The sequence below is a fragment of the Myxocyprinus asiaticus genome, chromosome 34 (genome assembly GCF_019703515.2).
Source record: "Myxocyprinus asiaticus isolate MX2 ecotype Aquarium Trade chromosome 34, UBuf_Myxa_2, whole genome shotgun sequence".
Classification (NCBI taxonomy): domain Eukaryota; kingdom Metazoa; phylum Chordata; class Actinopteri; order Cypriniformes; family Catostomidae; genus Myxocyprinus; species Myxocyprinus asiaticus.
Window position 1 is genome coordinate 5,426,107 of NC_059377.1, and position 25,996 is coordinate 5,452,102.

The window sequence follows — 25,996 nt, forward strand, 5'->3', positions numbered from 1 at the left end:
AGTAGAGGGTGCATTCGCATCTGTAACTGTTGTCACCTTGGACTTTTCGCTGGCAGCAATTTTTTTCAGTCTGCACTTGTCTTTCAAGAGTTTATCGTAAAATGCAGAGCAGTCCAGTCCAAAATTAAGATGTATGAAAAGCATTGCCTTCATGACTGCTACACTGAGTCAAGATTTATCCATGCTGCGTTCATTAATGAGAACACATGCTCCACAGATGCAGATGTCCCAGGCAGGCATAAAACAAACTCCACGACCTTGGCTAAGACTCTGAAGTTGATGGTCTTGCTCTCGAGCTCACAAAAAATGTCTGTCCATCTCTCAGACACGGCCGTCTGGTTCATGTTCCACTCAGTGATGCGACAAGTGACAATGTTTTTCGCGCAGTCTCACTCATCAAAGAGCGTGGTTTCGTCAATCAAACTGAGAGCGGAGATTCTGGAGTAGAAGTGTTTGAGGCTCCTCTGAATGTCTTTCCACTCTGGGATGTCTCTTAGTAGGGCACACTCAAGTTTTTTCTGTGTTCTCCAATGAGCGGCTCCAATTTTGGAGGTAATCCACCGATGCTGAATGAAAGTTTCTCACTGCACAAAAGAAAACATCCGCTCACATGTCACCAGCTTCAACCAGGGCACCCATCTGCTTTTTAATGTCAGAGGGTATGAATGATTCCTCCAGCCTGGCCTGCAAGACTTCTCAGATCATGAATGTGCAAAGCCACTTCTGTGGGTGATATAAGGTCTTGCTCTACTATCTCCAGTGCACGGTTAAAAGTGGCTGTTTGCTTTAGTGCAAAGCCAATCCAAAGTTTAGTGCAAGGATCGCTGAAAATGTCTCTTAGAAACTTTGGGCAGTTTTCTTGAGAAAAAAAGTATGCATGCAGACCATTGAAAATGTGTAGTATACTTTCAAGAGCAGGACCAAGAGAGAGGAAACGTGTGTTGCCATGCTGCAGTAATTTCTGATAGTCCAGCTGCACAAAAGCGAGTACATTGCATATGACAGCTTCAGATTTCAGATCATACAATTTCTTGATCAATTTCGCAGTGCAGTCAGCCGACCGAAATCTATGGCTGTGCACAACAGAATGATAAGCAAAAAGTCCTTCACTTGCATGCACCTTGTCAGATTCTGAACTTTGCTTCACAAAAAAATCACTAACACTTGGTGTGGCACACTTACTTTTAGCAGCATCCACATGCTTTTTTGTATGAACATGCTGCTCAATGTCAGTGCGGCCTCCATGGGCGATGGAAAAGCGAGCTCCACAAATCTCACACCTCACTTTACTAGGCTCTGTGACTTATTTTTTTAGAAATGTAAACTCTTTTTGAAGATCCTCATTAAATGTACATGCATGCTTCCTTGACATTTTTCCAACCGCAGTTTCATCTGTGTGCTCTTTTAAACTGATTCTTCAATCAGTTCACTAACTTGACGTCTATTGATAGGGGATTGTGATTGGATAGTTTAATCCAATCATTTACTTCAAATAACATGGTGTGATTTTATTGGTTTTACAAGCTGTATCCTTGACTACCTTTGATTAGAATACTTGCGTGACTGAGAAAGCCGCTCAGGCTTTTAGGAGAGGGGAAATACGGGACAAAACACGTTTTTTTCAGAATAAGTCGGGACACTAGAAAAAGTGCTTAAATACGGGACTGTCCCGGGAAAAACGGGACATCTGGCCACCCTACATATAATAATATAGTTTTAATTCATTGAATATTTTTCCCACTACAATCTTCACATACTTCCATTTGTGCAATTTAATAGTTTTGATGACTTCACTACACTAAAGTGTGCAAAATAGTAATAATGAAGAATGAGTAGGTTTGTCCAAACTTTTTATTGGTAGTGCATGTTGCATAATCATCAACATATACGAGTTCTCAATTTTTTTGTATTTCACTATAAGAGTCAAAACAGAGTCAACAGGGGACCTGACACAGTTTGCATTTGTAAAATACTGAAAATAAACACGTGGGAAATACCCTTAATCTTAGCCCAATATTACACTATTTACAAAAATTCATTGTTCCTATAGAGATTGGTCATATGAATCATGGCTCATCCCAGCCAACTCACAGTCTTGTTTCTGTCGTCTGAGGTCGTGTCGGCGATCTTTGATGCTATTGTCTCTTTTTTAGCACGTCAGCTAATGTGCTAATAGCTGTGAACCAATGATGCGTTTCATGCAGCTGAGTGGCAGAAGGTGACATTGAAAGCTGTGTTTGCAGAAGTGATGCATACTGTGTTTGTAACACATGTGACATTGCCAGTTCCCCCAGCATATGCTGATGATACACACTAGTGGTGCTTGCTGTGAATAAATACATACAGTATTTCATGAGTCCATATACCATAAGAATAATTCATTGCACAAATACTTTCAAAGACTTGAATGTTATTAATAAACTGCCTCTTTCAAACATCAGAATAAACAGATCGATTCTTACATTCCCTTACTGCAATATTTAACATTAAAAGAAAACTTTTATAACATACAGGTGCCACATGACATATACTGTATATTCTAAGTAAAAGATCATCAGTGTAGTACAAACACAGTTAAATGTTCAGTACAATAAATAAATAAATATGTCATATATTCTTCATTTCTTACACTTAAATCCGCAGAGTGTAATTACAGTGACACTTTACAATAAGGTACCACTTGTTAACATAAGTTAACAACATTAGTTAACATGAACTAACAATGAACAATACTTTTACAGCATTTATTAATCTTGGTTAATGTTGATTTCAACAATGTAGTAATACATTTTAAAATCAAAAGTTGTTTATGTTAGGCCAATTTTTGTTGTGTTGATCTCAGTCGGGCTGCTCAAACAGAGCGCAACGTTAATACTGTTAGCAAAAATTAAAACAAAATCTAAATGAAAACATTTTTGTTAACTCAAATAAAACTAAAAACTTTACACAATTGAAAAAAAATTACAATAAAATACATTTCCATGACTTCAAAACTAACTAATAATAGTTTTTGGTACATAGTATTATTATATAATTTGAAACCTTTACTACCCACCTTCATTAAATGAAATTTGTCACTATGTGCCTAAAGTTAAAAAAACTAAATATACTGAAAAGCTACAACTAAACTGAAACTAAACACTGAAAAAACTAAAACTAACAAATCACAGAGTGAAAACTAACAAAACTAAAGCTGAAATATTAATGCAAATCTACCAAAAAGAATGGCAAAAATAAACATCATTTTCAAACAGCTTACCCAAATACTCTCCCGTTCCATTGGTCGAACAAACAGATAGCCCCGCCCCAAACTAACACAATTAGTTGAGTCAGTGATGCTTTGTTGGGCCGCTCAAACAAATGGAGCTCTTGTTATAGTGCCAAAGAGACACAGTCGCTGTGACCAAATATCCATACTTCTCTACTATATAGTATGCTAAAAACAGTATGCCAATGGAGTAGTATGTCCGAATCCACAGTATTCATGGAGCAGTAAGCTAGAAATACCTGGATGACCTACTATTTCTGGCGAGATTTTGAAGTGCGGATCGACTGTACACTTAACGTTCCATAATCCCTCGTGAGCTGAGGCAATGCCATGTTCAAAAACTTGATTTAAAGGAACGGTGGTGAATCATGAGGTGGACGACTCCTCTCAACTGTAAGTGCTATACATACACCAAGATAATTGTTCCTTGTGCTTCAGTGGTGCGTGGTTGTTGTTATTACGTCATACTGTATATTCGGGTCACGAAATGATTCCAACATCCCCGGATGAAGTATGTCCGAAATCTATTCATACTACTCGCATGCATTCCTAAAAGAACATACTGTGTGTCCTTTATAAAATACAGTACATACTGTGACAGTAAGCAGTTTCGGACTCTAGGAAATCAGCCGATGAATGGCTTACTTATAGTTGTCTTTGCATATTAAACTGGGATAGGTGAAAGTATTTAAACTTCAAAAATATAGACACTTTAGCTGTTGGAGCCATTTAAAGGTACACTAGTTTCCTCATTTTAAAAGTTTTACTTCTAAAGAAATTAATAGTAATTTTGAAACTTATGCATGAAATCATGACCACTCATGTGAGATAAAGAGTTCAGACATGTCAGTTACTTTATAAAAGCCCTTTTATTCTACATGGGGCAGGGGTGCCTCATGGGGGCAGCCATGTTAGAATCATATGACCAGCTGAATACTGCTCGCTTAATCTCAGTAACTGCCCTGTTATTGGACACTTTCATTCATGGATTAAATTAATCCTGGTTTACTGTGCATAGTGAATTTCTACAATGGCATTGGTAACTGAAAAGTACTGCGTTTGAATGATGCAGCATCCAGGCCACCAGGTGTCAGTGTAAACCAATATAAGCCACTTCGACATACTTCAAAAAATTGCTGAGTGCACCGGTTTGATTGAATGTAATTAAATGTATTTATTTGTTTAGTTAAATTAATTATTTGGGTTGATTATGAATTGTTGAATTGAATTGATGATTTATAGATTTAGTATGGTTTTGATTATTAATTTATGGATTTTTGTGCTCTTGAAGGGCACTTCGGGAAAGGGACGCCACTCAAAGGGTCATTCCATACAAAAGTAAGAAATTAAAAATTGTTCACAAAGGGCCTATTCACAAGACTTGTAGTGAAAGGTACATTCAAACTGTAATGCCATGCTTCCTTCAGAGTGCCCACATCAAGTGCTCTTTTCGTTTGTAGTGAGTGGTGCATAAGGATGATCACTTTCGATTGGAATACACCCTATGATTGGAATGCTGGGAGACCACATTTCTAGGTGTATTTTGAAACATATTTTTGGGAAAATAAATTACTTTATTTTATCATCAGTGGCCTTTGTTTGGAGATCATTATTGGATTTATTTGTGTCGTAAAACCCCTCAACCTTCAGGACCAGGTGGGTGGCTTAAGTTTGCATTAAAATTGGACCAAGAAAGCTCCTACATCAGCTTTAAACTAAATTGAAAGGACATATTGAAAAAAAGAAAAAATAAAAGATAAAAAAAGAAAAGAAAAATAAAACTAACTATAATAACCTTGACTGCAGTTTCATTTGGTGATGCTTGTGGTGCAAATATAACCCACTTCACCTTTGAAAAAAATTCAACATAATGGATTTTGGCAAATTACCTGTTGGTTTATTCATCCCGTCACTACACATAGTCTCTGGCCATTATAAATGTGAGTGTGTGTGAAAAAGGAAGAGAGAGAATGTGTGTGCGGTAGACCACTGTTAGTCTGCAGGACAGCCAATACTGAAGGTCAACCCCAGTAACACAGGCTAATTGAAGAGTGCATTTCTATTTCTATTTCTCTCTCATTTCTCTCCATCAGTTATGTAGAGTAGCTGTTCATTTATGAGGTGTAGAGAGTTTTCAAGTTCACTGACTCTCCTCTGAGCTCTCTGCAGGGGGCGGAACTTCCTGTGATGTAGGAGACTGAGCCCCTCCAGGATCATCTGAAGAAACATAACATAGACATGGGCTAAGACACAGAATATATGGGCACATGTGAGCTCAAGTTTCTGGGTGAAATGTCCACAGAATGGGGCCAAAAGAGAATTGTATTTTTCATTTTAAAGGATGTAATACAGTCAAAAGGAATGCATATTTTATTAACTCTACAGCCTAACCCAAACCCCAACAGTAAACCTGACTGTCAGTGGAGTAAAAATTTAATTTTAGAGCAAATACGTAACCTCTAAATCTTGCTCACTATTGTTTATTTAAACGTAATCACTTCCTGGTTTCCATGAGATTAGAACCCATGTCTCGGAGGTTACTTGCACAATGCACTATCGGTAGCGCTACATAAGGTAAACACATTTGAACTGATGCAAAATGTCTTGTGCATGTCAGTAATTCAGCAGAATGGGGTGGATTTCGGGGTACATGAACATTCAGAAGCAACATGTCGTTTTCACATGTGATCATGTTGGTATCAACCCGGAACCTTACAAACACAACTTTGTTTCCAGGTGGACTGATAAAAAAAACCCTGTGTGCCGCATAAGTTGTGTAAAGCCAGCCAATCTAATTTGAGCTTACATGATTTAGAAAGTGCTTTCCAGTTTTGTGTGAAATATGCATCAAACAGTCAGTGACCAGACTGTGGGTGAGTCTTCTGTGAATGAAACTAGTACTTGACTGACCTGTGAGGGAGAGTTCAGCTAGTTTGAGTGGCAGGTCGGAGGGGTTCACACCAGCCGGAGAGCCCAGGATGTCAGGCAGAGCATTCCGTCTGCCCGATCGACCTGACGACCCAAAATCCAACACTGGCTCCACCTCCGTCATCTCACCACTGCCCTGATAGAGAGAGATAATCATTTAATAATTAAATTAACAAAGACAAAGATCTACTTCAACAGGAAGGACATCTGTTATATTAAATCAAAATAAAGCACACTACATGGCCAATACTATGTGGAAACCTAATTATTGGGTCTGGCTTTTTCAGCAACACCCATTAATAGAAGGTGCATAAAATTAAGCAAATAACCGTGCAAACTCCTTAGACAAACTTTTTTTAGTAGAAAGGTGTGTAAATTTTTTCCAGCATGACAATACTTGTGTACACAAAGCAAGGTATGGAAATGATTGTGAGTAAATGCCCGTGGTTTTGAAATGAAATGTTCAACAAGCACGTATCTAAATTAAACATCTAAATTAACTGGTTTAATTCAAGTAAAATATATTGAAGTAAAAACACATACTGAATCAATCTGGATACATTAGGTTATACCACCAACTAATTTTAAGGATTGAAGGTTACCACTCTTTACTGTTTAGTGTAAAGTTAGATGATAGATTTTTTTGTTTGTTTTTTGTTTTTTTGAAGAAGCTCTCATGGAAACAATTAATTGTGTTTGAAACGAAACGTTTATGTATTCATTGTCAGAAACTGATTTATCCTGCAATTATTTTGAAACACTATGTGGTGCTGTATTGTCTTTTATGCCATGAAACACTTTCAGTAAATTTTCAGTTCAGAAAAAGTATGTCATGGCCTCAACCTGTGTTATTGTGTCGCTCTACATTAAAGAATATATTGATATTCTCCCATAGACTCAAGGTGGTTATTTACTTTAACTTCGTTGCGTAATGAGAGTCGATAAATGTTATACAAGTGTACACACATGTCTGCTGAAGACTGCAAACAAGCAGAGGAAGAATCGAGGCAAACAGCCAAAAGGATGACAGCTTTTGGGCATATTGATGCTTTTGATGAGACCATCGAGCAATGGATAACGTATATTGAAGGGTTGACCACTTCACATATGCAAATTAGATTGCAGAAGAAAAGCTAGTGTCAGTGCTGTTAAGTGTGATAGGCACAACAACTTACAGCCTTCTGTGCAGCTTAACTGTACCTGCTAAACCAGGGGAAAAGACGTACCAGGGGACTGTTTTTACATTGAATGAAATTTTTTTTTCTGAAACCCCTCATAATAGCGTAGAGATTCTGTTTTCATACCAAGAGGAGGGCGAGACTGTTGCACAGTTTGTGGCAGTTTTAAAACGACTTTCTGAACACTGTGACTTCGGTACCCATCTGGAGGATGCCCTACGAGATCAGTTCATCTATGGACTTAACAATGAGGTGACATAGAAGCAGGTTCTTACAGAGGCTGCGCTTACCTTTCACAAAGCAGTGGAAATCGTTGTTTTGGCAGAGACAGTTGCACGCGAAGTGCATCAGCTCAGCGGCTTCCTCAGAGTGAATGCAATGCATATAACCGTGCAAAAGCACTGAAGGAATTGTAAGAGATGTGGAAATAAATAACCACACAGATGCTACAAAGACCAAGCCTGCCATTCGTGTGGAAGGAAAGGCCATATCAGACACATGTGTAGAAATAAACAGAAATTTGACAGGCAAACCATTTAAACGATGGGGAAAAGACAGCAAGAGACAAGTTTATCATCTGGACGCACGTGAAAAACAAAGTGGTGAGTTGAGTACAGACACCGAAAAGGAAATGTTATTGTTTATGATAACAGAAAGAGAGAGCAACTTACACACATTTGTGTGACTCCAGAAATTGAAGGAAAAATGATTGAAATAGAACTGGATACAGGGGCTGCAGTATCCTTAATTTCAAAATAAATATTTGAAAGTAATTTGAGGCATATTCCATTGCAACCAACTGACATAATCCTCAAAACATACACTGGAGAAGCACTTGCACCAGTAGGGGTCATCAAAGTGGCTGTAAAGTTAAATAATCAGTCAGCACATTTGCCACTGTACAGGTGCATCTCAATAAATTAGAATGTCGTGGAAAAGTTCATTTATTTCAGTAATTCAACTCAAATTGTGAAACTCGTGTATTAAATAAATTCAATGCACACAGACTGAAGTAGTTTAAGTCTTTGGTTCTTTTAATTGTGATGATTTTGGCTCACATTTAACAAAAACCCACCAATTCACTATCTCAAAAAATTAGAATACATCATAAGACCAATAAAAAAAACATTTTTAGTGAATTGTTGGCCTTCTGGAAAGTATGTTCATTTACTGTATATGTACTCAATACTTGGTAGGGGCTCCTTTTGCTTTAATTACTGCCTCAATTCGGCGTGGCATGGAGGTGATCAGTTTGTGGCACTGCTGAGGTGGTATGGAAGCCCAGGTTTCTTTGACAGTGGCCTTCAGCTCATCTGCATTTTTTGGTCTCTTGTTTCTCATTTTCCTCTTGACAATACCCCATAGATTCTTTATGGGGTTCAGGTCTGGTGAGTTTGCTGGCCAGTCAAGCACACCAACACCATGGTCATTTAACCAACTTTTGGTGCTTTTGGCAGTGTGGGCAGGTGCCAAATCCTGCTGGAAAATGAAATCAGCATCTTTAAAAAGCTGGTCAGCAGAAGGAAGCATGAAGTGCTCCAAAATTTCTTGGTAAACGGGTGCAGTGATTTTGGTTTTCAAAAAACACAATGGACCAACACCAGCAGATGACATTACACCCCAAATCATCACAGACTGTGGAAACTTAACACTGGACTTCAAGCAGTTTGGGCTATGAGCTTCTCCACTCTTCCTCCAGACTCTAGGACCTTGGTTTCCAAATGAAATACAAAACTTGCTCTCATCTGAAAAGAGGACTTTGGACCACTGGGCAACAGTCCAGTTCTTCTTCTCCTTAGCCCAGGTAAGATGCCTCTGACATTGTCTGTGGTTCAGGAGTGGCTTAACAAGAGGAATACGACAACTGTAGCCAAATTCCTTGACACGTCTGTGTGTGGTTGCTCTTGATGCCTTGACCCCAGCCTCAGTCCATTCCTTGTGAAGTTCACCCAAATTCTTGAATCGATTTTGCTTGACAATCATAAGGCTGCGGTTCTCTCGGTTGGTTGTGCATCTTTTTCTTCCACACTTTTTCCTTCCACTCAACTTTCTGTTAACATGCTTGGATACAGCACTCTGTGAACAGCCAGCTTCTTTGGCAATGAATGTTTGTGGCTTACCCTCCTTGTGAAGGGTGTCAATGATTGTCTTCTGGACAACTGTCAGATCAGCAGTCTTCCCCATGATTGTGTAGCCTAGTGAACCAAACTGAGAGACCATTTTGAAGGCTCAGGAAACCTTTGCAGGTGTTTTGAGTTGATTAGCTGATTGGCATGTCACCATATTCTAATTTTTTGTGATAGTGAATTGGTGGGTTTTTGTTAAATGTGAGCCAAAATCATCACAATTAAAAGAACCAAAGACTTAAACTACTTCAGTCTGTGTGCATTGAATTTATTTAATACACGAGTTTCACAATTTGAGTTGAATTACTGAAATAAATGAACTTTTCCATGACATTCTAATTTATTGAGATGCACCTGTATGTTGTCAATGGTGACACACCACCATTATTCTGTAAAGAATGGCTGAGATCAATAAAACTCAACTGGCAAGAAAATAAACGGTCAAAAGCGGATGTGCATACACTTTGGAGACTGTGTTAAAAACTAATTGGAAAGGAACTGGGCACCATGAAGGGAATAGTGGCAAAAATAACACTCAAGCCTGACCGTGCTCCTAAATTCTGTCAGCCACATGTGGTACCTTATGCCATAAGACCAAAGATGGAGGCTGAGTTGACATGCTTTAATGAGTTGGGAGTGATTTTGCCAATACAGTATAGTGAGTGGGCCACACCAGTGGTTCCAGTGATAAAAAAATATGGCTCAGTGAGGCTCAGTGAGACTCAGTGAGAAAGCGAATTTAAAGTGACACTCAACCAAGCCATCTGTATAGATCACTACCCTATTCCACGCATCGAAGACCTCTTTGCATCTCTAGCTGGCGGCCAACTGTTCAGTAAGCTGGACTTATCAAATGCTTATTTACAGATGCAAGTAGAGCAGGAGTCCAGGAAATTACTCACTATATCTACTCAAAAAGGCTTACTCTGCTATAATTGCTTACCATTTGGGATTGCTTCAGCACCAGCGTTATTTCAGAAAGCAATGGACCAAGTCCTTCTGGGGCTTCCAAATACCCACTGTTATCTCGACGACATACTGATAACTGGCCGAAATGACTCAGAACACCTCAAAACACTGGACCAATTACTCACTAAACTAGAGGAATTTGATCTGAAACTGCAGTGTGAGGAATGTGACTTTTTTTAAACAGTCACTGGAGTATTTGGGCCACTACATTGATGCAGCAGGGCTACACAAGTCTCCAGAAAAGACTAGAGCAATCATTGAAGCACCTGCATTGACGAATGTAAGCCAAATACATTCTTTCCTTGTTATGATAAATTATTATGGCCATTTTATCCCTAATATTGCATCCACATTGAATCCAATCAATGCTCTCCTATGCAAGGATAAGAAATAGACTTGGAGTGCAGCTTGTGAAAATTCATTCAAGGAAGCAAAGGATCTCCTTTTCTCACAAACAGTACTTACCCATTATGACCCAGAGCTGCCCATTCGTCTCGCCTGTGATGCATCCCCGTATGGGGTAGGCGCTATGATATCACATGTTTTATCCAGTGGCGAGGACAAGCCAATTGCTTTCGCATCTAGGACGCTTAGCAAAGCGAAACAAAATTACGCTCAGATCGAGTGCGAGGCCCTGTGTATAATTAGCAAATTCCATCAATACATATATGGCAGAAGGTTTACCCTACTTACCAACCATCGACCCTTGACTGCTATTCTCAGCCCACACAAAAGTGTCCAACCAATGGCATCAGCCAGAAAGCAGGGCTCTGGTGTTAGGTCCATGACTATGTCATTGAGTAGAAGAAAGCAGCTCTTTATGCTAATGCCGATGGACTGTCACGGTTACTACTACAAGTGGATCACAAAGAGAGAGCGGACACAGTGGAAGTGTTCTATGCCACCCAGGTAGCCACCCTGCCCATCAGCAGTGCAGAAATCAGACATGGTTTCAACAGGAATGTTCCCAAACAGTAAAGACACGTGTAAAAAGTTATCACTATTTGTGACACACCACAGTGAGCTGACAGTTATTCAAGGATGTCTAATGTGGGTCAGTCGTGTAATCATACCTCCCAAACTCGCTTTCGTGTGATAGCTGACTTGCATTTGGGACATCCATGAGTGGTGAGAATAAAAATCTGGCCCATAGATAAGTCTGGTGGCCAGGTATCAATGGCCAGATTGAGCTTCAGTCCAAATCATGCCAGTCTTGCCAGCATATACAAAATGCACCATGTCCTGCACCACTTCACCCATGGATATGGCCAGCTCATCCTTTGGAAAGGATACATGTCGACACTTTCAGTAAAAGTTCAGTTCAGAAAATTATGTCGTGGCCTCGGCCTGCGTTATTGTGTTGCTCTATGTTACTTGATATATCATATTATTGATATTCTCCCATAGACTCAACAAAAACAACAACTGAACAAAACACAAAACAATAAACAGTACAGAACAACACAATACAAATGAAAATCTATACACTACTTAGCAAACATTGTCTTATGCTTTACAATTAATGATATATCGTTTTTTATTTTGTGTGTTAATGCATATGGTGTTATCAGAATGTGCACACACTAAACCCTACAGATTAGAACACATTTCTTACTTGAATAATAGCAGAAACAATCACAGCAGCACTGCTGTTTCTATGGTAATGAGTAAAAAAATAATCACTGCTAGACAAACATGTGATCATTCTGTTATATTCCTCTCTTCCTCTTTGGTGACCTTTATTAACCCTCCATTCTCATAAGCACCTGATTCATTACTGCTATTTACACTCATGAAAGCAGGTGGCAAACTTAATTGTATTTAAAAGTGTACATTTTCTATCAATCATGGCAGTAGTAATTTATTAAATAATGATCAAATGATAGAGAAGAGAATTATGTATGTTAAATTATGTATTAATATTATGTATGTTAAAAGTGCAGTAATTTGTTTTATGTATGTTGTAAAGTGCTATAACTGTACAGAAAAGTGCTATATAAATGTTAGGAATAATAATCATTATTGTTATTATCTCTGTTTATTTAGCTGGAATAGGGAAAGTTTTTATCATAAAAAAAATCAAATTAAATACAAATAAAAACACACACTATACCTTTAAGGAGAGCAGAGAAATGTACGCACACCCACAACCAATGTAATAGCAAACCATCTGTTGTCGCTCTTGCTCTCACCAAGAGAGAGTATATCTAGTCTGTTTCAGGTCTGGAAGGCATTATCTCCCATCATCAACATTTGAGGGAATGTCCTTCTTAGTAACAATGACATATCCTTGGGCAGAATGTTCAGTTATGATATAACCTTTACTCTCTGAGTGAAGAGACTATCTCTGCTGTAAGACATACCACGAGGGAACAGTGCAGTCAAAACTTAGGTACCAACCAAACAAACTATGTTCACTATTTAAATGTCCCTCAGCTATCAATACTGCCAGAAGCAATACTTCTGCCTTGTACCACCAAGGGTTCACCAGTCTTGCCAGACGCAGAGACTATACAGCCATCATGAGGCCCGACCAGGATGACACAGCTAAATTCTAGATACTCCCAGCACAAACTCCCCAAAGGAGGGGCTGGCTGAAACATTTCATTTATTGAATTAAGTAGGTGGAGATAACAATGAGGCAGCTTTGTAAATCTCCTTCAGAGAAGCCACAAAGCCCTTGAGGTCACAACTCTTCTTGTTAGGTGGGCCTGCAACCCTGGTACTGGTGGTTCATCCATCTGCTCATAGGCCAGCTGGATTGTCTCTGAAACCCAACATGACAGCCTTCCCTTAGCAGCTTTCCTTAGAAAGTTGCTTGCCCAAACACTCTGTCTTAAAAATTACAAACAGCTGGTCAGTCTGTCTAAATGCTTGGGTGCGCTGCATATACACAGACAGTGTTCTCACTGGACAAAGCAGTGACTGCTTCTGTTCAGCTCCTAAACCTTCTTATTAGAGAAGGAAAGGGCAAAACTCAACTGACTTTTTCAAATGTATGTCAGACAGAACTTTAGGGAGGACAGCTTCATTATGGTGCAAGACAACACCTTTCTGGCAAAAACCTTGTAACAAATCCTTTAGTTCCAGGGAAGGAGGAAGCGGGAGATGGCGTACTGCGTTTCAATAAACAGTTCTTTATTTTCAAGTTAACTTGTTGCATTTCATCAACACACTCTGCGCACATACATACACACACACACACACACAGGCGGTTCAAGCACAACTCTCTCTCTCGTCTGCCACCATCTCCACCCCTATTATCTCCGCCACAGCTCACTGGAAAGCACAGTGCTAACTGTGTTAGCACAGGTGTAAATCCTTAACCACTCAGCTTTCCTGGACCACACTCACCACAGATCAGCGCTCGATCACACCACCGCCTCCTCATACCCCCACTGCTGTGTGCTGAAATGTTGTGCTGGGGCACTGCTTCAGGATATTGCGCTGCATAATCCACCAAGACTAATACAAAGCAATGCCCCCGTGCCATCCACTCAAATGGCCCAAAGAGGTCCATGCCAATTCTTTTGAAGGGGACCTCGATCAATAGAAGAGGGCACAATGGCAGGACCCATCCGCACACATTTCATTCAATAATGACTGAAATGTTGGCCAATTCGTACCCAAGATCAGTGGATGGGTGAGGCGGGGACTAACCGCCACCTCTATTCTGTTTTTGTCCCTGGAATTTAACAGTAACAGGAACTAAAGGGTATTCGTATATATATCCCCATGCACACACCTCACCTTCACCCAGCGTGCTGTACCCAAAGCCTCACTTTGAACCAAGCTTTGGTGAATCAAAATCTGATTACAACTCAAATCCACCAAGGCTTGGTATGTACCCCCTTGGATACTCACTGGTATGTGGTATGTCCCTGCTCGATCGGGGGTGGCTTGTGATGTGTCGGGGATCTGGACCCACGGCCCCACATCCATCACCGGGCATTGACCCCGGATTCACCAACTTGGTGGGAAATGGGAACAGAAAAAGAGAGGGTCGGGGCAATAGAACTGCCCCGGGTCCGGGGAGCAGGCTTTGGGGCAATGAACCCCCCGTCACCGGGGGGTAGGGACAGGCACAGTACAGAATGGGGAAGGAGAAGAGAAAGAGGGAAAGAGAGCATTGGAGAGAGAACAGGTTTCGCTGGCTCCCGGATACACCACCAAGTGGTCCTCTGTCAGCTGGACTTCCTCTTCCAGTGATGCCTGACGGCGGCACTGGACCCACTCTGCTGTCCCCTTTGGTAGACGGTCTATGCACTGCTCCAGTACCACCAGATTGACGATTCCATTGGCACTGTGGCCCTCAGCCAGCAACCACCTCTGACAGGTGCTATGGAGCTTTTTGGGCGAAGGCTGATGGTGCTGTTCTGGGTTCTGGCTGACCTGTTACAGGATGGCCAATTTCAGGTCTGAGTACTCCAGTGGACTCGTGACAGATAGCTGTTGGGCTGCAAGCTGAGCCTCCCCCGACAACAGTGGCAATAATCGGACCGCCCACTGTGCACGGGACCTCCCCAACCCCTACGCAACATGCTCAAAAAGATCTATGAAGGCTTTGGGGTTATCCTGGTGATCAGTCTTTGTGAGTGTGATCCGAGGCACAGTGGGCATGGTCGGGGTCGCTGCTAGAGTACCCCCCATGGCCTGTCGGTCCTCCGCCTGGGCTTGCATCATGGCCTGGAACCGTTGTTCTTGTTCCGACCGCAGCTTCAGGAGGGCCTGATGTTGCATCTTGTGGATGCCAACGAGGGTCTTGTTGATTTCGGCCAGCAGCGAGGACTCCATTACGGCGTTCTTCCATGTTCCTGGGTTTCAGCACCACTGTAAAAAATCCCTTAGTTCCAGGGAAGGAGGAAGCGGGAGATGGCGCACTGCATTCCAATAAACAGTTCTTTATTATCAAATTAATTTGTTGCTTTTCAGCAACACACTCTGCGTGCACACCACACACACACACACAGGCGGTTCAAGCACAACTCTCTCATCTGCCGCCGTCTCCTATTTTATCTCCGCCACAGTTCACAGAAAACACAAACAGGTGTTAGCACAGGTGTAAATCCTTAACCACTCAGCTTCACCAGACCTCACTCTCCACAGTTCGGCGCTTGATCACACCCCAGCCTCCACAAACTTACAACAGTTTTCATTGACTGAAATAACTTGGGGTTCCCCAATTCTCTAAGCAAAGGTCACTGCCATGAGGAAAGCTGTCTTTAGGGACAGCCATTTCAGTTCCACAGATTCCATAAGCTAAAAGTGAGGGTGATGCAGTGCCCCAGGACCCAATTTAAGTCCCACTGGGGCACAGTAGTTTTGACTGCAGTTTTGATGTCTCTGAGGGTGGTAGGAGATTTTCCTGCATCCAGTTGCTCCTACAAAAACTTCTGGATATTACAGGCTGTGGATGTGTGGGGGTTCACCTTGTTCACCTCACACCAAGACTTAAACATTCCCTAAGTTAGCACCTTCCAGGGTCCTAACTACATTTTCTGGTAGCCCAATAGCTACAGTATAAACCTGGCTCTTTCAGGTGCCAGCCCTGGATTGCGAGACCCTGAAGGAAGGGATGAAACAGTGAACCTTGAAGAAGCCAACTGAATGGGGGAAATGCATACAGCTGGCCCTGAGGCCACTGGTGTGCCAAGGCATCTGTCCCGGGAGGGGGTTGTCCCTCCCCAGAGAGAAGAACAGCGGGCAGTGTGTCGACTCCCTGGAGACAAATAGGTCTGCAACTGCTGGCCCAAATTGGCGCCAGATAAGTGTGTCCACCTCTGGGTGAAGCCTCCAATACCCTAGGTTTAGATTCCATTGGACAGGAGATATGCTGCCACACACTTGTGGACCCTGTATATGTGCAGCCCTTGAGGACAGGAACTGTACATGTACCCATATCCACAAACTGTGTGCTAACCAACACAGGAGAGGAGAGCCAAAGCCCCCTTACCTGTTGATGTATGCTGCAGCTACTGTGCTGTTGGTTTAGACCAGCGCATGATAGCCCTGAAGCTGTGGAAGAAAGTACTGAAGTGCAAGATTAATTGACCTCAATTCCAAAACATTGTCCAACAACCACTGATGCCCCAGCCTGCGAGAACTGCTCCTGAGCCATCCTAAGAGGCAACTGTTGATATTAGCTTCAGAAGAAACACTGTGCCCAGTCTGCTGACCATCGTGATGTAAAGGTCCACCCAAAGTTTCAGAGTCACCAGCACCTTTGTTGACAGGGCTTCCTGAGGAAGCAACCCTAGGTCCAAGAGACATTGCTGTAAAGGTTGCATGAGTAAGAGAGCTAGAGGGACTGCCTGCACTGTGGCTACCATTAGACCCATAAGCCGGAGACACAACTTCCAGCTGATTCTCGCACCTACTCGAAAGTGAGACAGGCAAGCCCTGATGGTCACTGGTCTTCCTAAAGTCAGAGTCACCATTGTATTCCTGGAACTAAAAATCATGCCCAGGAATTAAGTGACCAGTGAAGGTGATGAAGGGATGCACCAGTCCACCTGGAAACAAAGTTGTGTTTACAAGGTTCCAGGCTGCTCCAATGAGCACTTCCAAGGATGAATTAATTACTGAATTTCCCAGAGTTTGCCAGGTTATTGACATCAGTTCTTTGAGTTTTGTTTGGGGTACTTAGTAGCATGTAAGTAATGTTGTAACAATGACATATCCCTAAGCAGAACTGTACTTAAAACCATCCTGTTGTGTGTAAATTTGGGTGACAACTTTTATGTTTGGGGTCAAAATTACCTCAAACATTTTAAAATAAGAATAATTACTCAAATTCAAAATAAGATTTGCTTTTATGTCATGCCAGCTGACTTTGTTCCTTAATTTATTGATAAATACACTGCGTGCCCAATTATTAGGCAAACTGTATTCCTCAGGATTCATTTTATTGTTGAACAAACAGAATGCTCTCAGTCAATCCAAAATGTTATTGAACCTCAAACCTGAATGTTTAACAAAGAAAAAGTGAGTTTTGTCTTTCTCTGGGGAATATATAAGTGTGCACAATTATTAGGCAACTATTAGTGTGCACAATTATTAACTAAATTATAAAAAGAATTTCTCCCTACTCAATTGTTTATTCTCAATTTTTAGAGTAGGTGCAACAGATAAGTAACACAAAATGACAATTAAATAATATTTTTGGCCTTTTATTCAGTGACCAATATAGCCACCCTTCATTTCAATAACTGCCATGAGCCTTCCATCCATGGAGTCTGTCAGTTTCTTGATCTGTTCATGATCAACTTTCGCTGAAGTAGCAACCACAGCCTCCCAAATGCTGTTCAAAGAGGTGTATTATCTTCCCTCACTGTAAATCTCACGTTTGAGAAAGGCCCACAAGTTCTCAGTAGGATTTAAGTCAGGTGAGGAAGGGGGCTAAGTCATTATTTGGGCATCTTTGAGGCCCTTGCTGGCTAGCCAAGCAGTGGAGTACTTGGATGCATGTGATGGAGCATTGTCCTGCATAAAGATCATGGCCTTCTTGAATGTTGAGGACTTCTTCCTGTACCACTGCTTAAAGAAAGTACTTTCCAGAAACTGGCAGTAGGTTTTAGAGTTGAGTTTCAGTCCATCTTCAACTCGAAAAGGTCCAACTATCTCATCCTTAATGATAGCAGCCCGTGCCAGTACCCCGCCTCCACCTTGCTGGCACCTGACTCGAAGTGGTGCCCTGTGTCCATTAGTGATCCAGCCACGGGCCCATCCATCTGGTCCATCAAGAGTCACTCTCATTTCATCTGTCCATAAAACCTTTGAAAAATCTGTCTTCATGTATTTCTTTGCCCAATCTTGATGCTTCAACTTATCAAGTTGAAGCGTCATGAATATATTCAGTGGTGGTCGTGTTTCAGCCTTCTTGACCTTGGCCATGTCTCTGAGCACTTGACACCTTGTACTTCTGGACACTCCAGGTAGGTTGCAGTTCTGGAATATGGTAGCACTGAAGGATAATGGGTTCCTGGTAGCTTCTTGCAAAAAAGTATTTTGCAGTTAATTTGCGCCTTTTCTTCTCCATGCGTTTTTTGCGCCCCAGTTGACTATTTGCAACAAAACGTTTGATTGTCCGGTGGTCACGCCTCAATAGTTTAGCTATTTCAAGAGTGTTGCATCCGTCTGAAAGGCATTTTACAACATTTGACTTTTCAGTGTCAGTTTAATCTCTTTTTTGGCCCATTTTACCTGAGGTAATGAAGCTGCCTAATAATTATGCACACCTTGATATAAGGTGTTAGTCACTTTTGCCACACCCTCCCTCATTACACAAATACATACCACCTGAAAATGATTGAATCCGATAAGCATTCAAGTTAATATGGTTTGGAGTTGGAAAATGTGCATGGAAATAATGATAAGATCAGAATACTGACTTGCCTAATAATTGGGTATGCAGTGTACAATTGAAAACCTCTCCCTTTCCAATCAACATGATAATACTGGAAGTCAATATGTTGCTCACAAATATTCCAGCACCCTGATATCGACCCCATTCTGCCGAGTTGCTGGCAAGCGCCATCCCCCATCAGACATCTCTGCATCAATTCAAATGTGTATACCTTTTTCTGTGGCACTATTGATAGTGTGTTGCATGCTAAACACAAATTTAGAATAGTACATTGCACAATGTTTACAATGTACAGACCATTTGTAAATGTTTATTGCATCTGAAAGCGACGCCTTTTCATTGAGTAATGTGTTTATAAACCTTTTTTTTTTTTTTTTTTTATACAAATACTTGTTTTCTGCCTTTATTTTAGGAAAAGCTGCTGATATCAAGCATTCCCAATTAGTCAAAAAGAGGTTTTCAGAGGCATGAAACACTGAAAGGGGACAAAAAGCTCATAAAAGCTATCTAATAGAGAAAAACTCATGTTCGGGCATAAAGGTAAGGGATACTTTTTTAATAAGTTGACAATATCATGGGAGAGAGTCGGTAAGAAAAGGTAAAACAGCAGAGAAAAATAAAGCTGTACATTTTTCCGGGTTGCCTACCATAAAATAGGTTGGGGTCAAAATGACCCTAAACATCACAGATGTGGTCAAAATGTATACAGGGATTTTGACAACTCTGAAACGTGAAGTACATACAGTATTTATGTGTTCTTCTGTGAAATGTAGGAAAAGTCAGAAAGATTCAAGTTTAGCATATTTTTAAGAGATGGCAAAGTTGCTTAGGAACAATTGCTGTAATGTCAATTTGACCCCAAACATAACAGGAGGGTTAAAAAATCGATTTATTTTTTGAGAACAAAAATTTGAAAGTCTATACACATTTCTGCTAATTACTTCTTCTTTTCTATACAGCCAGACCGACACTGCAGTGAAATTATATTAATTAATTTTTCTCAGCGTCAGTCTATTATCCCTACTAAAAAGACCAGCTTAAACAGCATGCAATTCCCATGCTGGCCTAGGCTGTTTTATGCTGGCTAGTGCTTGTTTGGTACTGTGCTAGCTGGTGGACCAGCATAGCCATGCTTTTCACTAGCAAAATCTAGCTGGTGAAGATGGTTGACCAGCATGGTCTTTCTGATGAAGCTGGTTGAAGCTAGTTTAAAAGCCTGGTGGAGTCACCAGCACACCAGTATCCCATCCTGGGGGACCAGCACCAAAAACACAACATAAGCAGGTGACTTGGTCCCTCTAACAAGGATCTCACAAGCTACAGAGAGATACATATTTTAGCAGGGTTAGAGCAGGCAGAGATTTCAGGTCTCTGCTTTGTCTCGCCTGTTGAATCAGACAAAACATGTTGCAATTATCCACTGTCAACATTTATAACTGCTTCAGTCAGCGGACAACAGGGCCAAAATCTGTCATATTAGACTGATACTATAAAAAACCCACTGTGCAAGGCATCCAATCCTCCTAACTTCTGTGCTCTATAAGCAGCATCTCATGGTACCATCACAACAGGCAGAATTATCTTCCAAACTTCACACGAGCAGCTCACGATCTTCAAAAACATCTTGATTCATCTTAACATGATTCTACCATGAGTACTTGATCTCAGCCGCATCTCTACATTTGGGGCAAGTGGGGGCTATGCCCCGCCAGAGGTGGCGCTGTTGTGCAAATTGCATGGCATCATCATAACTTTATTTTAAGAAATATTATATTTTCCGCAACTTAAATGTCCATTATACAAGAAAGAAGTATATATTCTTTTGAGAAATTCTATTATTATTAAGGTAGGTTGCTTAAAAGCCATTTAATTGTTCTCATTTGCGATGCGTGTGTCTAGCCCTTCATCCTCAATGTTAATCAATGGAGATCTGGAGAACGTCATGCGCATGTGCAACGAGCATTCAAAGATGGCCTGAGGGGCTAGTTTGCTTTTGCCCCTGAGCCAGTCAAAAGTTTCGATCATATTTATGTCAAGCTGTTGACATGAGCCTCGAAAGTTACTGGGTGCAAGGTAGACCTGCGTAGTGAATTTCATTGGTAAGCTATTTTTTCCGAATGTGCGGCTGGTTGGATTAGTTAAAGTGCACCGTTCATCATTTCAATGAATTGTATGCCATTGCGTTGAGGTGTTTTGTTGTTGATGCATTGGTTTTTATTAGATTACAATGACTGATAAATATCAGAAGTCTGTTGTCATTTTGATCAGTTTTGTTATGCTGTTCATTCGAGTTAGTGAGATAATATGCACACCCTTTGACGATTTGCCTATCTGTGGTTTACTTTCACGTTTACTTGAGCTTTTTGACGTGGATGTGCATGTCTTAGTGGTATTTTGTGCTGGGATTAAATTATTAGGGATGTTTGTGTGACATCATGTTCAGAGGTTGCGCTAGAAAAAGTCTTTATTCTTCACTCTCTGTAAAATTTCTGTTATGATCTATTTTTATCAGTCATAATTGTTTTCATTTTATTAGTACTAGGGCATTGAGGGACGTAGCATCCATTATAATGGCACATAAATGACAGTAGATAGGCTTTTATGATAGATTTTTTGACTCCCCTTGTTTGAGTCCAGTGAAACAAAGTTCTAGTGTGAAACTTCTAACTGTCAATCAACCGCTGCACTAAAATGAAGTTTTTAAACTTTGCCGGTAAAAGCGCATACAAACATGCACAAGTTCACAGAACTTCATAGTCCCTGATGTGAACATAAAATGTAACATGAGAAGCACATCTGTGACAGAATTTGGAATATTTGTCAATGTTTCAAAGATCGGTCAAATAATTGATTAAGTGATTGTTTGTGTCCCAAACTAAATAACTGCTTGATCTACCATGAGTACTTGATCCATAATCATTAAAGGAATAGTTTACCCAGTTCTGTCATAATTTACTCACCCTCATGCCATTCCAAACTTGTATGAATTTCCTTCTTCTGTGGAGCACAAAACAAGAAGTTAAGCAGAATGCTTATACTGCAATTTTCCAAACAACAAAATTAATGGGAACGCATGATGTCATGCTCCAAAAATGACAAAAGCACCAAAGAAGCACCATAAACATAGTCCGTATGACCCATAGCTATATTCAAAGTCTTCTGAAGCAACAGGATAGTTTTGTGTACTCTTAAATCTGAAGCACACATCTGCACATTCACACTGGCGCATCACGTTCGGTTAAGAGTCACGCAAGAACCAGTGGCATTTGGCATCATGAGCTCAAATTGGTCACGGCACCTTCGTGTGCCATATATGCGGACTGGGTTTTGAGAGCTATGGTGGAGGGGAACATTTTCAGGGACATTGTGCTAAACATCTCATTTTGTGGAAGAAAAAGTCATACAGGTTTGAAATAACATAAGGGTAATGAGAGTAAAGAGAGAGTACAAAAAGTCTGTGCCATGTAACTTGATGTGTTATTATTCAGGTATATGAAGGTTGCTATAAATATATTGACTTTAACTTACTTGCTCTTACCTTCCCATGACAGTTGTTAAATCGCAAGACAAATGTAGAAGTAGACAATTCACACTAATCTCGCTTAGCACCCCTTGTGGCAACGATGAGAATGCAATACTTGCATTGTGCAAAGAATTGCAGTCTGATACATTTGGGAATATAACACACGAAGTTGAGTTTGTGTCGCTGGAAATGTCTGTGTTCACATACTTGTGTAGAGTTTGTTTCGGCCTTAACACTCAAACCCTTTTTATACTGCCTTCTGAACCCTTATTTTAAAAGAAATTACTCCTTTCAGTTTCGCCGTTGCTCTGTCACTCCTACGTCTCTGTACTAGCTTGTAAATTTCTAGCCAACTTTTTTAATTTGTACTTTCTTCTTAGGATAAATTGCTTGTATTGTGGCATTCCTTATTTGCAAGTCTCTTGGATCAATTTTGGAAGAATCATGGATAATACATCTGCAAAATGTAAAATCGTACATGTATAACGTTAAGCGTGTGGAGGCTGAGAGAACCTAGTCCAGCAAAAGAGAACTTGAGTCAAGAGCATGGCTTATATTCAGTAATAGAGCAGTCATTTTAGAAAATGTGTGCTTATTTTTTTTCTGAAGAGATTCTCTAAGTCAAAAAATTGACAAAAGACATACCAACAAATGGAGAGCTGACATAAACAACATCCAATTCCAATAACTTCTTCACTAAATTATATTTTTGCTCACTTTTGAGTAGGTGTTTGCAATAATGAAAGCTTCTTTAGATGGCACAGGAATATCTAAAAAAGGAAAAAAAAAGAAAAAAACATTTTTAAGAATGTACAGTGGAGAGTAATCAGTGGTGTTTTATAAGGCAAGCACCACAAAACCTATTGTTCATATGTGGGGTTAGTGCTCTGCGTAAAGCCCTAACCTCCCGCATTTACCTTGGGCACATGATTTATACCACACTGTAGCCTATGTGCTTCAGACAGGAATAATACCACAAACTGTGCGAATTGGATGAGGAGAGGTGTGTTGTTACTTTTACAAGCAAGCAGACTTAGACGTGGCATATGATAACATGGGCGAAAAAATCCCATAGACTTATACTGAAGAGGGACCCGAGCCACATCAAGAGTGTTCAAGAGACTTCAGGGTAGACTCTTTTGACCAGTAAGCAACTACTCAAAACCAGTAGGTTTACTTTTCTTTAACTAAAATTGGTCTGTACGTACCTAATTTGAAACACTACCTCCAGTGTACAAAGCGGTAAGTGTTGTTGTGCTTATGGGCACATGTAAGCTCCATTTTCTGGGTAAAAAGGTTGCCTAAAGCGAGTTGTGCAGCAAGTTGTTTTCAGCTGTACAGGATGTAACACAGTGAAGAGGAATGCATATTGTGCTAAATAAACCCTGTGGCGGAATGACCCGCACTTTCCTGTCATCGTTATCGTCCCACCTCTGAGGGCCGTTCTTTAGCCAGGCTTACAACGGGAGTGGGCAGGAGAGAGGAGGGGTGCAATTTAATAAGTCTTGTTTGGGCAGTGGATGATGAGGTGCACCTGAGGTGAATAGATCCTAATCACTGCTGCAATAAATACGTCGAGCGGAGCCAGCTTCTATTTCCTTGTGTGCACACACTGGCATCCTTGCTGGTCCAGGCACGGATCGGGAAGAGTCAAGCGTGAATTTGATGCGTCGTTGGACCCCTGTGCGAGTTAGATGTGATGCCAGGGATTGGACCACGTGTTGCGGCTGACGGCCCAAGATGCCGGGCTGCCATTCCCCTAACATACCTCAGCCTCAGGGAAGCTGAGCCGCTCGAGGAAGCCGCCGCCTCTCGTGCACCGAGCCCAGGAGGGGAACGTGTGTGGCCACTGGACCCCACCCATTATACCTGGACCTTCCCCTGTCTTCACTGCACATCCTGCAGATATACCCAGTGCACTGCGAAGTTTCCAGATTCCATTTTGTTTGGACACTTATCCCCATGGACACTTTAATCCCCACTTTTGAACATTTTATTTTGTTTTTAATATTTAAAATAAACGCCACTCCAAGGCTTGACGCCACACCCACTGTATCTGTCTCTTGCTGACCCAGCCACAAGCCCCAAACCAAGGGGAAAAATGCAATCTCCGAAATACTTCCTGGTTTTAACGAGGGATCCGAACCCAGGTCTCCAACGCTGATGACACAGCACACTTCCAGTCATGCCACAAGGGAAGGTAAACATGCTGGAGCCAATGCAAAAATGTTTGATGGGTGATGACACTTGTCAGTGTTTCTTCATAATGTGTCCGATTCTAGGGTACTGGAACTCTTGGACACAACATGCTGACTTCCCATGTGATCATGATGCTGACACGAGTTGCCGGAAGGAGAACCCAGACGCAGGAATGCAAAAACTGGATTTCATTAAACAAAAGATAAACACAACAGAAACTCTCACAGTGGAGAAAAACAGACTACACACAGGGCTGTGAGGCACAAAACCATCTGAAGCAGAGCAGGAACCAACAGACATGACAAGAAAGGAACAAACAAAACGATCCAACAAACATAAGATGTAAGAGGGAACAATGTAAAGGGGAGCATGCACATGAGGAGCAGGTGGTGACGAGGACTGAACAAGGACTAAATGAGAAGGTGTGGTGAGAGGAAACATGGAGGCAGGGTCAGGGGAGCACATGACTGACAAACACGAAGCCATGTGATAACACACAAAACCAGAAACAAACACACAGCCACAATAGACAAGCAGAGTGCAGTCCAGACGGTGTCATGACAGTTGTAAGAACACCCTATCAACCACCTAGAAATGCCCAAGCATCCACCCAGGAGACAACCACTCAGCAACCTCTAACAACCACTCTGACACCTTAACAATCACATAACATCAACCTGGCAACCACCTAGCATCTTGGTGGACATTTTCTTCAGAAAATTAAAAAATCTAGTAAAGTATCTAATATATAGTTGTGCTTATTTATTACTTTAAATATATCAAATAATACTGCTCAGTGCACTTCCAACATTTCACGAAGTCTATAAAGAATATATCACTGTAGTCTGATCCAACACCTAGTCAGCTGACTTTGAGGCAGCATTTTAAGATATCATAGGTGTGCTCCCGACACGAAGGCTGCTCCAAAAGCTTGGTAACTTAATTACACTTTCTTCTAAGAAAGATGCCAAATTCTAAGGCAGCATACCATTTGAGAAGGCATACCGATAATTCACTGTTATGTTCAAGCTTGGTGAAAATAATAAATCCATGATGGCTAATGACGCAAGATACATTTTTATTAAAGATATGCTTATAATCCATTTCTAAGTATGTAATCCAATATACAATCAGTTTATACCCATTATATTATTTATTCTCACAGTGCATCACAGAAGTGGGCAATTAACTTCAAAAATGCTAATTAACAAGTTGTTTCATAAAGTGAATCAAGCCATCAAAAATATAATAAGCTCATGGTTTAAAACTGGTTTAAACTTTGATGGTTATCCACAACTTTCAAATAACTAATCTAAAATAAACAAAACAAACAAAACCCTCAAACTGCCCATTCACAGGCTGTATGCTTTTATGCAGCGTGGGTTATTAACGGCTTCAGGATCACATTATGTGGAAATGGTTAATTTAAAGGTCTTTAAT

General features: G+C 40.9%; 1 protein-coding gene across 1 annotated transcript in view; it reads right to left on the reverse strand.

Annotated features, from left to right (window-relative positions):
- Positions 1-1,841: 1,841 nt before the first annotated feature.
- The window catches only part of LOC127425729 (cAMP-dependent protein kinase inhibitor beta-like), a 40,779-nt gene continuing 16,624 nt past the window's right edge, over positions 1,842-25,996 (reverse strand). Inside the window, exons 2-4 of the mRNA XM_051671993.1 lie at positions 21,795-21,831; positions 6,179-6,332; positions 1,842-5,485 (exon numbers count right to left, since the gene is read on the reverse strand). Of these exons, the coding sequence (XP_051527953.1) occupies positions 5,409-5,485; positions 6,179-6,332; positions 21,795-21,800 (237 nt within the window). The 5' untranslated portion in view covers positions 21,801-21,831 and the 3' untranslated portion in view covers positions 1,842-5,408. The remainder of the gene's footprint in view (positions 5,486-6,178; positions 6,333-21,794; positions 21,832-25,996) is intronic.